We start from the raw sequence: 18,206 nt of genomic DNA, 5'->3' as shown, positions 1-18,206 counted from the left end.
AAAAAATGCTATAATGTCCTTTATATCAACAGATAGAACAAATATCCCTGAAGCTTCCACTCTAAGCTTACTCAAAATCTGGAAAAAAATTAACTAGTGATCTTAAGTTCTTTTCTACATTAATTAATTGATTCAATTAAGTATTCATAGAGTGCCCACTATATACAGGTAATGTACTTGATGGAGATGAGACACCAGAAAATCCTCTTTTTCTCTAACACTGCTCAAAGTCTTGAATTTTTCCAATACTATCTGCCAAATCATTTATCCACTCTTCTTTAATAGTACTTGGGGCCATAAAAACATTACAATTTTGGTTGGCTTTCAAGAGTTACTTTTCTAAAAAGTTGTCCAAGATTGTTTTTCTAGTCCAGTAGGAAAGTTATCCATTTTACAACATTGCACAATGTCCAGATTTATGGACATTTTCTCAAGCCATCTCTTTACAGAGAGAATTTTTTTTCAAGTTGTAAAACTCTTCCTCCCAAAATATGTGCATGCTTTACAATAACAGCAAACCCCAATGCTAACTGGCTCACTTAATAAAAGGAATTTATTGACTCACTGATCACTGATCAGGACTCCAGTTTCATTCCTCTGCAGCTGCCCGGGCTCTGCCTCCTCCCGCTTATCAATTTAATCCTCAGGCTGCCTTCTACTGTAGTGCCAAATGTCTGCCAACAGCAATTAGGGCTGTATGTTTCTTCAATCATATCCAAAGAAAGAGAAAACATTATCACTGAACCAAAATATTTAACAGAATTCCGAACCTCCTGACTGTATGTATGTACATCTTAGATCATACACCACCCCAGAACCAATCTCAGCCAAACAGCAGAGGCGCTACATACTGTCAAAGAGAAATAGATGTTTAGGGAGGAGACTGGTAGACACCTTTTTGGGGAGACCTGTCCTCCAATACAATATTCTCATCACCCTTCTAAGATTTTACAGACGTGGAAACCGAGGCCTGGAGGGGCAATCTGCCCACGTTCCCACTGACAATACACGGCAGTTGCAGGCTTCAAAGCTAGCTTGCAACCCATGGGCCCAGGGCGGTGGAGCGCTCACACTGCTCCGGCCCAGGGACGGTGGCTGAGCAGGGAGGGCAGGGCACGTACGGGGAACCGCCTCCCGGACGCAGAGTCGGAAGCGGAAGCGCCGCCGGGCCGTAGCCATGGAGATGCGGGAGGTGGGGCCGCCCCGGAGAGCGCAACCTTTGACCCGCAGTCGAAGCGACGTCAGAGGTGGCGGTAGACTACAGTGTTACCGCGACGGCGGCCGGGCTGCGGGGTCTCGGGACCGCAGCGGGTGCGAGGCGATGGAGGTAACAAGCCGCGGGCGGCCGGGCTGGGGCTGGGGCCGGACCCACTCACCAAGCCTTCCGTGTCGAGATGTGGGACGTGGGAGCGGGCCCCGCGGGAGGGCACGGCATCCTCGCCCTCAGTGCCCGCCTCCCCTTCCGCAAACTCTGTCCCTCGCGATTACCTGTCCCCTTAGAGCCCGGTGGGTACGGTTTTCCACAGTGACAGTCACTGCCCTCATTCTCTTTCTCACTTAGAAGCCTTTCCTCCACTTCATTCCACAGAAGGGTTTTTGTTAATACCTGTTAGGTTCCACGCGTTCTCTCTGGAATTATTAATAGGAAAAGAGTCCTTCTGACACCTGGGTTTTGTTTTGTTTTGCAGGATCCTGTTCAAGATGGGGTGGCTTCACCAGCCACCCCTGGGCCCGGGAAATCTAAGGTGAAGAGAATACTTGACTAGCAGACTCCCTGAAGAGTGGAAGGGTGATGAATTGGAAAACTTTGGCATAGGAAGAGGGTGGCCTATTTTTGAAAAATATAGCCCTACCCCAAGGGATCTCAATTTTGATTTACACAGTTACCCATCTATTTCCTGTTTCCTTCTTTCTTTTTTTGAGTCTCCTGATAGGGAAAAGACTTGACTTTTTGTTTACTTCCTGCTCCTAGTTCACACTGCTGAGAGATCCTGCAACTTTTCAAATACTAAACAAAGCAGTCTAATTTATGAAGGTTTATATAGTGGTGTGGTGGAAAGAGAAGTGACATAGGGTAGAAATCAAGAGACAGTTTTATAGGCTCCAGTTCCTACATTGTGAGAGTTGAATTAGTCAATTCTTATGGCCCTGTACAAAGTTTAACATTCAGTGATTCAGAAAGATAGTGGTTTATTGCTGAGGTTTATTGTTTGCATTCCACGTTTCAGGCATTTGTCTAAGCACTAGCTAGGTTACTTCATTTAAGCTTCCTGGTAACCATGAGATAGATACTGTTGTTATCTTCATTTTACAGATGAGAAAACTGAGACCTAATAATTAATTATTCAGTTGAAGTTGTATTTGTTAATTTTTTTTAAATGTGGAACAAAGTACAGTATTTGGTTGGCATAAAGATATATTCAGTAGAATGTTTTTATTTTTAGGCAGACCTTATGTTTCTTTTTTGTGGTATACTAGAAGCATGAGTTATAACAAGATGGTAACATGACCACATCTTTCAGCTGGAAACATTGCCCAAGGAAGATCTCATCAAGTTTGCCAAGAAGCAGATGATGCTAATACAGAAAGCTAAATCAAGGTGTACAGGTATTGGATTGAAAATATTCACCTTGGCCACAATCTCATTTAATCATGGTTTAAAAAAGCAGTTTTTTTAATAGTGCATTGGCTTGTTTCCTTTATTTTCCAGTGATTCCTAATACATTTTAGACAGTTTGGTAGAATCTGTTATTACTTAACATCCTAACCATATTATGTCTGATTTTTTAATTATCCCACATCTCTAAACAGCAGTTACCTTTGGGTTATTAAAATAAAGTAAGGGAGGACAATTTTAAAAGTTTGTTAAACATTTTTTTCCTTCGTAAGGATTTTAGATTCTTAGGAGTAAAATGTTTTTTTCTAGAGGAGTCAGTTGAAATGTTAGAGACACAAGGTTGTAAGCCCAAAGAGATTTTAAAAAAAGAGGAGTCCTCAAGTTAGGTAATGAAAGATTTCCATTCATGGAAATTTGAAGTATATTTATCTGATAAAGTTGATTGATTCCCTGTTCAGTTTCCTTTGCTTTTTTATTATACACGGGTGAGCTCTTGAATTTCCAATGACTTACAAAATGTTAACTGCTAAACCTAAAAGTTAAAACTGACTTTGTACTAGAAAAGGACAAATTATGTTTTGAGAGGTTGGATCACCTTGTAAGAAAGAGAATAATTTATTTGGAAAGATGCCTACACAAGATGTAGACATGTGTTGATGAAATATTTAGATTAACATGCTTAATATGGGGTTAGTTGTTGCTTTCAGATTATACAGTAAGAAGTATTTACAGCTGAAATAATATGATGTCTGGGATATGCTTCAAAGTTATCAGGATGGGTAAGAAAAGCAGAGAAAAAGAATATGACTACTGGTTGGGAGAAAACAAAATTAGCCATGTAATAATGCTGAAGCCTAGGAATGAGTGCAGTAGAGATTAATCATACTGTTCCCTTTAGTTTTCTATTTGAAGTTTTCCATAATAAAAAGGAAAAGAAAAGGTAATATTATTCTGTGAGTCAAGCTAATACTTCCTCAAAGTATCTGCTTCTTACAAATATTCTAATTTGTAGGTTTTGGGGTTTTTTTTTTTTTTTTTTTTGAATGTACTTATCAGTTTCTCAGTAATTATTTTGTTCATTTCTGAACTGGAATCATTTATAATTGTTTAGAATTAGAGAAAGAAATTGAAGAACTCAAATCAAAACCTGTTGCTGGAGGAACTGACGATATTACTAAGGTAATGAAACAGTTGTGAATATTGTTTTAATTTGTATTTATTTACTTAGAGGAAATGTCTAATGACAAATAGAATTTCCTTGAGAATTGCCAGCCTGCTAGAGGCTTTCTGGCTTTCTGTTTCTGCTCTATCACTTCCTTTCTGGCCTTGGTTGTTTTTTTACCTGTCTGATTCACCATAAAACCAGAGGGTTAATGACCTCTAGGTCCTTTTCTTTTCTTAAATTATTATTCTCTCTTCCTCTCACATATTTTCTAATTGTGGTGGTTTTCTGTCATGCTCTTCCCCACCTCCCCTCAGAAAAACTGGCCACACTTAGGACTTCAGTGATTTATAGGTATACTGTATATAATCTATAGATAGATCTGCATCCCGAGACATGACTACTGACCTAGATCACACAGTTGCATTTCTAGCTGCCTGGGGAAAAAAATTCCTCACGGATTTCACTTATCATCTCCTCAAACTCAACACGACCATATCCTCTCACCTGTTTGGGTTAGTGGCACTACTGTTTTTCATGCCTTTTAACATTAGAGTCACTTTAACTTTCCCATGTCCTTTATCCTGTACATGTGTTAGTCACTAGAAACCTATTTGCTTTAAGGTATTGCTCCAATTTATCTTTTTCTCTCCATTTGTATGGCTGTAAAATACACTGTGTCTTACTTGACCTATTAATATTTTAATAAACATCTAAATGGTGTTTCTTTCTCTTTTTAGTCTTACAGACTCCTGCCAGATCACAAAATACTTTTCTCATTCCCTTTTTAAAAACCTGAGTTGCTTATTCTTATTTCCATTCCCTTAATGCTAACTAAAATACTTTTTCATTCCTCCAGTTCGCCTAAGCTTCCTTAAAGTTTCTTTTGTTTCTCGGAGCTCTTCAGTAGTGTGTTGCATAATATCCTTTGATTATATGTTATCTTATTTTCTCGTTAGATGGGTCCCAAGTTGTGAGCAGTGGGCCACTGAAGGACTCTCAGAGGGTTGCTACAAAGGATCTTTAAATCCATATTCACACACTAGCATTTTGTTCTTTATTTTGCTAAAACAGTATATGAAGCTTGAATGAGTGCAATTTCAATTCATAATATATGGTTTCATTTAAGTATTACTGCGTTCACCGTTTTGTTTCTATATTTGATTATTATATGTTTTCTTAGTTGTTGATAGCTAATACACAACTATGTGTTAGTTGAGGAAGAGTGCTAACTCCACCCAAACTGCCTGACTCAGGTCTTTAAATCCTTGCCTTTCCACTGATTACCTATGTGACCTTGATTAAGTTTTTTAATTTCTTTCTCTATGACTCAGTTTTTTCGTCTGTAGAATAGAGATAATAATACCTACTATTTGTAGGGTTGATGTATTGAGTTAATACATGTACAGCACTTAGAACTGGGTCTGTCTCATAAGTTCTCAATAATCGTTATTATCTCATTATTATCATGTATTATTTCTGAGGGATATTTTTAATACACACATGTATACATACATACATAAACACACACTAAAAGGGGGCCTTTATATTTTATAAAAGAACCACAGAGTCTTTCCTGATTTTTTTTTGTCAATTAACTCTAAACCCTTAAAACACTTTTTATAAAATTGCATTTCAGAATAAGAACATCTAAGTATCTGCCCTGTTTCCTTCTTGTCACCAATCAATGCATTCTCATTGACAGAGGCGCTCTCTCAAAACTGCTCCTAAAGACAAAACTAGAAACTGTCTCCAAGCTAGCAAACTTTACCTTTCAGGTTATTTTTGTTTTTGGATATATTATATTTGTATATATTTATGGGGTACATGTGAACTCTTACTACATGGGTAGAACATGTAATGATCAAGTCATGTTATTTAAGGTATCCATAACCCAAATATTTATCATTTCTATGTGTTGGGTACATTTCAGGTCTCCTAGCCATTTTGAAAAGTGTAACACATTGTTGTTAATTATAATCACCTTACTCTACTATCAGACATTAGAATGTATTCCATCTAACTGCATGTTTGTATACCTTAACCGATCTCTCTTCATACCTCTTTCCCTATACACCCTTCCCAGTCTCTGTTATCTGTCATTCCACTCTCTACCTTCATGTGATCCACTTTTTTAGCTCCCATATATGAGTGATAACATGTAATATTTGACTTTCTGTGCCTGGCTTATTTCATGAATACTATTCATGGCCATATAGGATTCCATTGTGTATATGTACCACTTTATCCATTTATCTGTTAATAGGCACTCAGGTTGATTCCATATCTTGGCCGTTGTGAATAGTGCTGCAATAAACATGGGAGTGCATGTATCCCTTTGATGTATTGATTTCTTCTCCTTTGGATAAATACCCAGTAGTGGGATTGCCGGATCATATGGTAGTTCTCTTTTCAGTTTTTTAAGAAATCTCCATACTGTTTTCCATAATGGCTCTACTAATTTACATTCCCACAAACAGTGTAGGTAGACAGTAAGGATGTTCTATACATCCTTACTAACATCTGTTATTTTTTTGCCATTTTAATAGTAGCAATTCTAACTGCAGTAAGATGGTATCTCATTGTGGTTTTGATTTGTGTTATCTCTGATGATTAGTGATGTTGACCGGTTTTTCATGTATCTGTTGGTCATTTGTATGTCTTTTGAGAAATGTCTATTTATGTCCTTTGTCAATTTTTTAAATGGGATTTCTTTCTTTTTTTTTTTTTTTTATTGTTCAGTTGAGTTCCTCATATTTTCTGGATATTAGTTCCCTGTTGAATGAGTAGAAATGGGAAATAATTTTTCCCATTTAAGAGGTAGTCTCTTCGTTCTGTTGATTGTTTCTTTTGCTGTACAGAAGTTTTTTGGTTGAACCCCCTGGGGTTTGTGGGACCCAGTGTGGGCTCTCTCTTTGGAGGAATGCCTTCATGTGGTTTCTAGGAAGCTCCCTATGTTAGTTTTGGTGCCCACAAGGGTCAAGGGGCTCTCCGTAGCTAGGACTGTAGACGTCCATGGCAGGAATGTGAACCACTGGGGTCTCTCACTTGCCTATTCCCCACATTAGGGAGTCTCTTCCGGCTCCTAGCCCCCAGCCAGTCTCTGCTTAGCAGACTGCCTCACTTCCTTCTCTTTTCTTGCTTTAAGTGTTTTCTGTCACTTCTCTGTTGAATTCCAGCGTTCTCTCTCTAAAGTTTCATTGCCAACCTGACATGTTTGACTTTTAAATATTAATAAGAAGAATGAGAAACCATTGTGTCCTATCTCAAAATTTGAGGTGCATGGTATTACAGTCAACTTTTGTGCTGCTTCTAAATGCAAGAGGCAGACAAAAATTACATGTTAAGAGACCTGAATTTCTAGTACATGTCACTCTTAATAATTTCTCTTTTAAGTTAAAATCAGATTTGTATTTCCGAAGAAATATTGTCCATTCTGTGCATTCTAAAAACCTAATCTTTAAGGTTTTTATAGCTGTTTTCATTTAGCCTCTCTCTATATCTCCTAAAATTAATTATTTAATTTAGGTTTCTTCTACTTACCAATCAGAAGTTTATATTGTAATACTATACATAAATTGAAACAACTAATTTTAAAATTAAAATTGTTTTAACCAAAGTAATATGCACATGATTTTAAAATAATAGTAAGTTCTATATAACTTATAATACCAAATAACTTCTGGAAATTATTTCTGTATTTCTAAATATGCTTGTACTGCTATTCCTTGGTTTATCAATTTTAGACATTTATTAACTTCCTTTTATAGCAGATGAAAATTTAGCTATCTTTCACCACCACTTCTACTTTCGAAATAATCAAACAGGTCAAATAATCTCTTTTACATTTTCTTCTGGGCATCTGCCTTCTGAGGCTTTCTGTCTTCCTATGCTAATTAGGTCTGGATGTTCTCTAGATCTGCTGCACAAATCTCTTGGATTTGGCGTTTTGTGATACTTCTATGAACTTCTACACTGCTTTCCTATTTTTGTCTCCACTATTTGGTAGGTCACGTCATTCACTTACTGAGTTAAGCATCTCATTTTGATAGAGCTCATCTTTTTGTAGCTTCCTAAGAATAGATACATGGAGGTAAATGTTTGTGTTGTCTCGTATTTAAATGTTCCTTTTTTCTACTCTCACATTTGAATGATAGCTATTACTTGATATAGAACTTTAAATTTTTGTACATGTTTTGGTTTTGTTTTTTTAAACAACAAAATTTTTTTATTAGTGGTATTTATTTCACATTAGAAGTTTGGAGGTAGCAGTTCTCAGGCTGGTGCAATCTCCCAGCGATGCTATCAGGACACAGATTCTCTTCATCCCTGTCCTCCTGCATTCTCATCCTACTGACCTAGGAAATCAGGAGTTTAAGGTTTTAGCTTCAATACTGTCCATTGAAGAGGTAGGCAAGGAAGAAAGTGTTGATTATAGAGGTTGAAGGAGACAGTCTAAAGAGTATGCCACTGAACTTCCTAGAATATTCATCTAGAATTTGTATTTTCATTCCAGTTTTCCAGTTTAAGAAATGTCATCAACTCTTAATTTTTACACCATTGTATTGAAATTTCTGTATCAGTGTAAAATATTTAATTTGAAAGAGGTCATTCTTTTTATCTGAATATTATTTTTCATATTATTATTTAAAGATTCAACACATTCTGTTATCTTTCTGAAGAAAAAAATTCATGGTGTCTTCAAGTTCTGCTTCTTTTGCATTGTTTCTGTTTCCTTCATATTTAATTATTTTCAATGTAATCACCTATGATCCCCCAAAAAGCTAGGATCTAAAGATAATATACATCTTTCATTGTAGTCTCCACCCACTTCCTATTCCACCCTTCTAGTTTCCCTCACCCAAGGTAACCATTTCCCTAAGTCCCATGTTCATCATTCCTTTTTATTTCCTTTTATGAAGTCTTATTGCATTTGTAAGTATCATTTTATATTTTTTTATTTTAGTTTTTAACTTCACTGAAAGAGTATCATATTGTTTGTAATGTATTAGGCTTTAACACATTAATACTTAATACTTCATATTTTTCTAAAGCTCATCTGTATCATTGCCTGTTACCATTACTGCTATAGAATATGCCATTGTATTACTGTAACAGTTTACTCATGAACTACACTATTGATGGGTATTGGGGTAATACCCAGGTTTATACCATGGAGTACAGTGCTATGAACTTTCTTGTATGCATCTCCTTTATAAATATGCAAAGGATTCTCATAGGTAAATAGGTGGAATGGCTGTATCAAAAGTTACATGAAGGTTCAGCTTACATGTAACATGAAGTTACATGAAGGAGATAATGTCAAACCACTTTATAAAGTATTTGAAATAATTCACACTTCCACCAGCAATGTGCAAGAGATCCTATGGATCTATATGTCTTCTCTAGCACCAGATATTGTGCATTTTCATTTTTGCCAGTCAAATGTATATAAAATAGGTCACTGTGGTCTTGATTGAAATTACTCTTTCTCTGTCCAACAGTCATTTTCTCAATGGCCCAGTGAGGCTCTTATTGGTTTGTAGAATTTATACATACATACATACATACGTATATACATACACATACACACATACACATACATGTGTATGTATATATATTTTTTATATATATTCTTGGTTATATGTGGTGAACATCTTCTTTACTAAGAATTTTAAAGCTATGTTTTTGACATTTAAGTCTTAATCCAGGCCGGGCGCGGTGGCTCACGCCTGTAATCCTAGCACTCTGGGAGGCCGAGGTGGGTGGATCGCTTAAGGTCAGGAGTTCGAGACCAGCCTGAGCAAGAGCGAGACCCCGTCTCTACTAAAAATAGAAAGAAATTATATGGACAACTAAAATATATATAGAAAAAATTAACTGGGCATGGTGGCGCGTGCCTGTAGTCCCAGCTACTTGGGAGGCTGAGGCAGTAGGATCGCTTGAGCCCAGGAGTTTGAGGTTGCTGTGAGCTAGGCTGACGCCATGGCACTCTAGCCCGGGCAACAAAGTGAGACTCTGTCTCAAAAAAAAAAAAAAAATAAGTCTTAATCCATTCGGAGTTGATTTCTTTTTAATACAGTATAAAGGTTTTTTTTAAATATCAATAACTGTTGTTTTTCAACCTTAATTATTAATAGTCTTTCTCCACTGATCTAATATTATAGTTCAAAACATGCTTGAGTCTGTTTCTGGATTCTTTTTTTTTTTTCCTATTCTACTGGTTATTCTGTCTGTCCTTTTGCCAATACTATATTGTCTTCATTATTTTTCTATAGCTTTATAGTAAATTCTGATATCTGGGAGAGTAAGTCCTCTCTCTGTTCTCTTGTTCAAAAGTATCCTGGCTATACTTGGTCTTTTACTTTCCAATATACATTTAGAATCATGTTGTCAGATTCCATGAAAAATCTCATTGCAATAGATCGGAATTAGATGGAATCTGTGAAGTTTTATAATGTTTCCTGTGGAAGGCCTTTACACATCTTTAGGTAAAGTTATTTCTAGAGTCTTCGTATTCTTTGATACTGTTGTAAATGGTGGCTTCTTTTTACTTATGTTTTCTAATTGTTTGCTACTAGTATCCAAAATGGAACTGACTTTTGTGTATTCATCATATATCTAGTTACTTTGTGAAACTATTAGTTGTTTCTAATCACCTATAGATTCTTCTAGATTTTTTGTATAAAGGTCATATCATCTGCAAACAAAAATTATTTCTTTTTTAATCTTTATGCCTTGTGTCTTTTTTAAGCTTTATTTCAGTGGGTAGGATCTTTAGTACAATGTTGTTTAGAAATAGTGATAGTGGACTGTTTTATTTATGATTTTTGCATCTAGATTTGTGGTAAAAGTGGGTCTTTGATTTTTCCTTTCTGTAAAGTGGACATTGGTTTCAAGTTATGCTGATTTTGTAGAATAACTGGGGAATTATTCTTGATTTTTGTTTTGTCTAAACGAGTTTGTATGAAATTAGAATAATATGTTTTTGAACATTTGGTAGAACTCACCTTAAAACCATCTATTCGTCTTGTTTTTTTATTGGACAATTTTTAATTGCTGGTTTGGTTTTTAGTATTATGCACTTTAATTTTTTTATTGAATCAGTAAAAGTATATTTTTCTAAGAATTTTTACCCATTTCACTTCAATTTTCAATATTATTAACAAATAATTGTTCATAGTATTCTCTTTAACTTTTTAATCTAAGATTTATATGTAGATGTGTTTCCTTTTTAGTTATATTGTTTCTGACTTCTGTCTTTTGATCAGTTTTACTAGAGCGTATCTATTTTGTTAGATTTTTTTCAGAGAATTGACTTTTGGCTTTTTAATCTCTTTTCCGTCTCATTAACTTCCTCTTCTGTTTAATTTCCACAGAGAATAAACCTGTCACTGAGGGAGGACAGACATAGGTTATTTCCTGCCCATTCTTCTGACTACTTCCTATTCAAATTGTTGACCAATCTCCAGTTTTTGAGCCCCACGCTTACACCACGTTACACCTCCCTTGACAATATCTGGTACCTCTAATTCCTGAGCATTTCCTTTCTGAAGAGTATTTTCCAGCTCCTCATGTGTTTTCCTTGTGTAGGCCCTGAGGTTATAGCTTTTTTCCTCTTTCTGATTCAGTTACTTCTCCTCCTTCACTTTTAGTTTTCTAAAAATGTGTTGAAATTTCTCCTATTCTCGTGCCTTTTTCTTTTCTATTTGTTCTTATGTTTATTCCTTTTTAAATCTTTTATTCTCCCTTTAGCATGGTTTAGAAAAGGTCAGGAGATAATTATGCTTACGGTCAATCCATTATTTTTGACCTCAGGCAAACAAATCATCCTATTCCAAAACAGGCATTGACTGAACGTCTAGATGCTATTCTTCTGGAAAAAGCAGAGACTGAACAGCAGTGTCTTTCTCTGAAGAAGGAAAATATTAAAGTGAAGCAAGAAGTTGAGGTGAGGTAACATTTTAATGTTTTTTCCTTTTTTACTAACTTATATAGTGTAGTCATGAATTTTAGAGCTAAGAAAGAACTTAAAAAAGCATCTAATCAGATTTTAACTTTTTATGGACAAAGAAACAGAGATTAAGAATTTAAAAGAAAAATAACTGAAATCACCCAACTGTGCAGAGATAGAGGGAACATTTACTTGTTGCATTGTTAATCTTCCTATAGTTGTAATGTCATTCTTTAATAAAAATGAAAAAAAGTAAGTTGATTTTCACATATGACTCCAAATACCATTATATATTTTAGTTCTAGGATATTCAGAAGCATGTTTCTATTTTCTTGCCTATTAGGTCTGACCTAATTTGAGTAATAGATTTAGTATTGCTGATATATAGTCGTACTTAAGGTAGACAGAGCCAAAGCAGAATTTTGGGAATCTGAGTATCGTATTTCTCTAAGTACATTACTGTTCATTTACTTTGCTCTGTAGTTAGCCTGTGGCTAATTATTTTTCCTGAGGGCAGGGGTTTCTTTTGTCTTACTGAAAGAATTTCTTTGTGCTTATTTTTGTAATAGGATTCTGTAACTAAGATGGAAGATATGCAAAAGGAGTTTGAACAATCTCATAGAAACTATGTGAAAGAAATTGAAAATTTGAAAAATGAATTGATGTCAGTACATTCCAAACACAGTGAAGATAAAGCTAGCTTACAAAAGGAACTGGAAGAAGCAATGAATAAACAATTTGAGCTTTCAGAACAACTTAAATTTCAGAGTGGCTCTGAAGGTGATCTTAAAAGACTACAAGAAGAGATTCAGAAAATTAGGCCAGCCTTTGAAGAGGAAATTTTATATCTGCAAAAACAATTAGAAGCTACCACTGATGAAAAGGAGCAAACAATTTCTCATCTCCAAAAAGTCATTGAGGCTAACTCTCAGCATTATCAGAAAGATATTAATAGTTTACAAGAAGAGCTTTCACAGTTGAAAGCTACGCACCAAGAAGAGGTGAAAGAATTGATGTGCCAAATTGAAGCATCAGCTAAAGAACATGAAGCAGAAATAAATAAATTAAACCAGATAAAAGAGAATTTAGTAAAACAATGTGAGGCAAGTGAGAAGAACATTCAGGAGAAATATGAACGTGAATTAGAAAACTTAAGGAAAGCCACCTCAAATGCAAACCAAGACAGTCAGATGTGTTCTGTGCTCTTACAAGAAAATACTTCTTTAGAACAAGTAGTAAGTGAAAAAGTCAAACACCTAGAAGATGCCTTAAAAGAACTGGAATCGCAACATAGTATCTTAAAAGATGAGGTAACTTATATGAATAATCTTAAATTAAAACTTGAAATGGATGCTCAACATATAAAGGATGAGTTTTTTCATGAACGGGAAGACCTAGAGTTTAAAATTAATGAACTATTACTAGGTAAAGAAGAACAGAGCTGTATAATTGAAAAATTAAAATCTGAGTTAGAAGATTTAAATAAACAATTTTGCTGTACTGTAGAACAACATAACAAAGAAGTGCAGAGCCTTAAGGAACAACATCAAAAAGAAATATCAGAACTAAATGAGACATTTTTGTCAGGTTCAGAAAAAGAAAAATTAACGTTAATGTTTGAAATACAGGGTCTTAAGGAACAATGTGAAAACCTACAACAAGAAAAGCAAGAAGCAATCTTAAATTATGAGAGTTTGCGAGAGATTATGGAAATTTTACAGACAGAACTAGGGGAATCTGCTGGAAAAATAAGTCAAGAGTTTGAATCAATGAAGCAACAGCAAGCCTCTGATGTTCATGAGCTCCAGCAGAAACTTAGAACTGCTTTTACTGAAAAAGATGCTCTTCTTGAAACTGTGAATCATCTCCAGAGAGAAAATGAAAAGTTATTATCTCAACAAGAATTAGTACCAGAATTTGAAAATACTATAAAGAACCTTCAAGAAAAGAATGAAGTGCACTTACTTAGTCTCAGTCAAAGAGACATGATGTTACAAGAATTAGAAACAAAGATTAGTTCTCTTACTGAGGAAAAAAATGATTTCATAAATAAACTAAAAAATTCTCATGAAGAAATGGATAATCTCCATAAAAAATCTGAAGGGGAAGAAAGGTTGATTATAGAACTTAAGGAGAAAGTGGAGCAAACTGCTCAGTACAACAGTGAACTAGAACAAAAGGTAAATGAATTAACAGAAGGACTAGAAGAGACTTTAAAAGAAAAGGATCAAAGTGACCAAAAACTAGAAAAACTTACGGTTCAAATGAAAACTCTCTCTGAAGACAAAGAAGCATTGTCATCTGAAGTGAAATCTCTTTATGAGGAAAATAATAGACTAAGTTCAGAGAAGAACCAGTTGAGCAAGGATTTGGAAGTTTTTCTGTCTCAAAAAGAAGGAGATGTTATCCTTAAAGAACATATAACTGAATTAGAAAAGAAACTTCAGCTAGCTGTTGAAAAGCAAGATAATTTAAATAAACTGTTTGAAAATGAGCAAGTTCAGAAGTTATTTGTGAAAACTCAGTTGTATGGTTTTCTTAAGCAAATGAGGTCAGAAGTTTCAGAAGAAACTGAAGAACAAGATGTTGTAAATGTCCTACATGCTGTGGGTGAATCTTTAGCAAAAATAAATGAGGAAAAACACAATTTAGTTTCTCAATATGACAAAAGAGTATTTGAGTTAGAAAAAGAGATTAAGTGCCTTCAAGAAGAGAGTGTAGTTCATTCTGAAGAACTTAAGTCTTTACTAAGAGACCATGAGCAAGAAAAAGTTCTCTTAAGAAAAGAGTTAGAAGAAATCCAGTCAGAAAAAGAGGCCCTACAATTTGACCTTCTAGAAATGAAGAATGCTAATGAAAAAACAAGGCTTGAAAATCAGAATCTTTTAATTCAAGTTGAAGAAGTATCTCAAACATTATATAGCAAAAATGAAATCCGTAATGAAAAAGAAAAATGTTTTAAAAAGGAAGATGAAAACCTAAAGCCATTACTAGAACAAAAAGAATCTGAGTTGCAAGATTTGAGAGCAGAGTTGAGATCTTTAAAGGTACTACTAATTTGAATTTTTTTGTTTGAAAAAATTGAAATTTTTTGTTTCAAATAAATTCTTAGTTCCAGTCATAGACTAGAATATAGCCTATTGTTTCTATTTTTACACTTCAGTGTCAGAAGTAAATTTTTAGCATTTAAGCTCGAATGATAAATTTCTGAAAGTGTATTAAACATTTTCATGTTCTATATCCTGCTTATTACATTGATCATTTTTTGGTTTTCAGTCACTTTAAAATCTTGAACTTACATAAGATTAAATGATTCATTTTGAGTTTAAATGTCTTGGTCAGAAGTATATTAGTCACTAGCAAAACTATAACTAAACATGAAAAAACTTGAGTTTCAATTCTTGTGTGATATACATAGTATTAATATCTTTCTTAAAGAGCACAGTTAAGCAAAAAGGTGGGCTATAGTGGTATTTTCTTCAATTAAAATTTTAGGATTTTTCTCAAAAAGTCATGTTTTGAAACTATGATAAACATATGTATTTGATGTGTGTCAGGTTTTTCATCTTGGCCTTGGGTACTATTTTTTACAGTAAATGCCACATGCCTGGTAAGGTCAGTATTACCTGGTCTATCAAGGGAAGAAAAAAAACTGTTGTCCAAATTACTTTTTGTAGAAATTCTTTTTGATAATGATTTTCTCATGCTTAACATGATGGCTAGTTCATCATGGGAAATGAATTCTGGTTTTGGTTTTTGTTTTGTTTTTTTCCCCTATAAAATTTAGGATTCCATAGGGAAATCACCTGTAAAAAGTGATCAACTCTCTTCAGTAAAAGAGCTGGAAGAAAAAATAGGTAACTATGGTTTTACAATTAATGTTGTCACAATTAATTAGAGAAAGTCTTATTTGTGTTAGAGTAGATTGAGAACTATAATAGCCAATTGATGAGTTGTTAAAAAAAACGCAATAAGTAGCTATGTTTTCCTGGTTCTCCATTCTTGCCCCTCTGCCATCTGTTTACCTTCCCTTTCAAAAGCTTCACTTTCTATTGTTTGATCTAAACAAAAGACTAGAGTGTTTCCATTTATAAATGGCTCCCTGATTGTGTTTGGACTTTTCATTCATTTAGCAAACTTTATTTGAATACCCAACTATCTTAGACACTGATTAAGGTACAGACCATGTGCTCAAAGTGCTCACTGCCAGAAGGGGCTGTAATTACAGTAGTTTGAGGTGTTGGAGTGCTGACAGCACAGGAAGTTGCCTGTTTTGAGTTAGGGAAAACATCACAGAATAGCGTTTTCAGTTGGATCTTGAAGAATGATAAATTTGACACAAGAAGAAAGGTATTCTAGCAAGAAGGAACAGTGGGTGCTTATATGTTGACAAGTATAACATCAAGGAGCATACCAGAGAAGTGCAGAGAGGTAGAAGCATGATCATAAATGCACAAATGTGATCAATACGCAGAGGAGTTGGGAATTTATCTTATCCATTTGTTCCTCATAGTAATATTATTGGGTAGCTCTTTTATTCACATTTATAAATGAGGAAATGAATGAGGACTTACAAGTGTTAGGTAATGTGCTGGTGATTACTCAATTTGATGCTCAATTATTTTGGAATAGTGGGAGAGTTGAAGAGTTTAGAATGGGCCAGTGTTCTATTAACATAATGGGTGATTGGGGAAGATTGGGATGCTCAGTTTTAGACAAATTAAGTTTAAATACCAATCCAAGTGGAGATGTTGTATAGAAGTCTGTGCAAATCTGGAGTTAAGAAGAAATAGCTGGGCTAAAGGTAAAAATTTGTAGTTAAGTAGGTAGCATTAAAAGCCAGGAGACTGAAATCATCAAGGGAGTATAGAAAAAAGATGAGGACCAGAAACACTTCTCCATCGTTTAAAGATGGAGAAAATAGAAACAGCAGAGGAGATTGAGAAAGAGCAGCCAGTGAGGGAGGAAAACCTAGAGCGTAAAATGTCTTGAAAGGTAAGTCAAGTGAAATGCAAATTAAAGAAGGAAGAAACATTTAACCAAGGCTGAAGTTGCTGATGTGTCAAGTAAGGTGAATACTGAGAACTAACCATTAGTGTAGCAACACAGAGGTCAGTTACCGTGATGTGCTGGAGCCAGAGCTTGATTGCAGAGGGTTCTAGAAAAAAAATGAGGGAAACAAAATTTGAGAGCATATACAGACAACTGTTTCAAGGGGTTTTGCTATAAAAAAAAAAAAAAGAGATGGGACAATATCTAGAGGGCAATATGGTTCGTTTATTTTTTTTAGAGAGAGAATAACAGCATGTTTGAATTACTTAATCTGTCTGATCATGATCTCTGCCCTAACCTTTTTCACTGCTTTCACTATTTGTTACTGACCTTAATTTCTTGATGATATTTTTCTTGTTGCATGTTTAGAAACTGTTGGGAAAAATCCACTAGAGAGGGGGGAATTGCTGCTCTGATACCTGAGTAGGTGAGGAGGTGTGGGATGAAATGCAGAAGTGGAACAGTTGGCCTTTGCTACTCACACAGACACCGTGGCAGCCACAGGGAAGGTACAGGTGTGAGTAAATTAATAGGCAGGTACAGAAATTAAGATCATAACTGAAGTTAAGCAAAGATACCAAGAAGTAAAGTCCTGAACACTGGAGTTGAAATAGGGGAGGTAGCTGAAGAGGTTAAGGGAGAGATCAAGATTGGATAGGTAAAACATATTACAGATTTAATCATAAAAATCAGACCTGCCAACCAAGAGAAGGATTGTGCCTGTGGAGCATAAATGTTCATCTGCATCTGATCTCCTCTACTTGATCTAATTTGCAAACTGTCACCTAAAGTCCTAGCATACCTGCATTTCCAAGAAATTTAATGTTAAAGATGTCCTAAAAGCCTCCTCAATTCCTAGAAATTTATGAAATGGCTAAAAATGGTAGACTATTTTGGAGGATTAAATAAAATGGAAAGAGGCAGGAGAATCACTTGAGCCTAGGAGTTCAAGGCTATGATGAGCTATGATTGTGTCATTGTACACCAGCCTAGGCAACAGCGAAACCCTGTCTCTAAAAAAAAAAGAAAATGGAAAATTTTTACATTATTTCCTCACATAATGAATAATTACGTTTCACTTTTTAAAAAGGTAATATTTTTGTTGCTTATTTTAATTTCAAGTTGCCAATTTTGTATTCCAGAATAAAAATCAATTTCTAGGGCTTAAATAAGCAAGGAATTTGAATATTTTCCTTTTTTTCTTTTGTGTTTATATATAATCCTTTCATTTTCTATTTTTAGGAAATCTGGAAAAAGAATGCAAAGAGAAGGAGGAGAAAATAAATAAGATAAAATTAGTTGCCGTGAAGGCAAAGAAAGAACTAGATTCCAGCAGAAAGGAGGTAAGCTGACTTAAAAATGCAAGATTCAGGAATCTCATATTTTAGGAAACTAAGAGTTTTCTGTCCCCGAAAAACTCT

At 35.0% G+C, this 18,206-nt stretch overlaps 1 protein-coding gene across 1 annotated transcript in view; it reads left to right on the top strand.

Annotated features, from left to right (window-relative positions):
- The first annotated feature begins 1,301 nt into the window (after positions 1–1,301).
- The window catches only part of GCC2 (GRIP and coiled-coil domain containing 2), a 43,094-nt gene continuing 26,189 nt past the window's right edge, over positions 1,302–18,206 (top strand). Inside the window, exons 1-8 of the mRNA XM_069494521.1 lie at positions 1,302–1,327; positions 1,689–1,745; positions 2,523–2,607; positions 3,729–3,796; positions 11,626–11,730; positions 12,303–14,780; positions 15,521–15,590; positions 18,028–18,128. Of these exons, the coding sequence (XP_069350622.1) occupies positions 1,322–1,327; positions 1,689–1,745; positions 2,523–2,607; positions 3,729–3,796; positions 11,626–11,730; positions 12,303–14,780; positions 15,521–15,590; positions 18,028–18,128 (2,970 nt within the window). The 5' untranslated portion in view covers positions 1,302–1,321. The remainder of the gene's footprint in view (positions 1,328–1,688; positions 1,746–2,522; positions 2,608–3,728; positions 3,797–11,625; positions 11,731–12,302; positions 14,781–15,520; positions 15,591–18,027; positions 18,129–18,206) is intronic.

The sequence above is a fragment of the Eulemur rufifrons genome, chromosome 19 (assembly GCF_041146395.1).
Source record: "Eulemur rufifrons isolate Redbay chromosome 19, OSU_ERuf_1, whole genome shotgun sequence".
In the NCBI taxonomy this organism is placed as follows: domain Eukaryota; kingdom Metazoa; phylum Chordata; class Mammalia; order Primates; family Lemuridae; genus Eulemur; species Eulemur rufifrons.
This window is presented reverse-complemented; position numbering and strand designations above follow the sequence as displayed.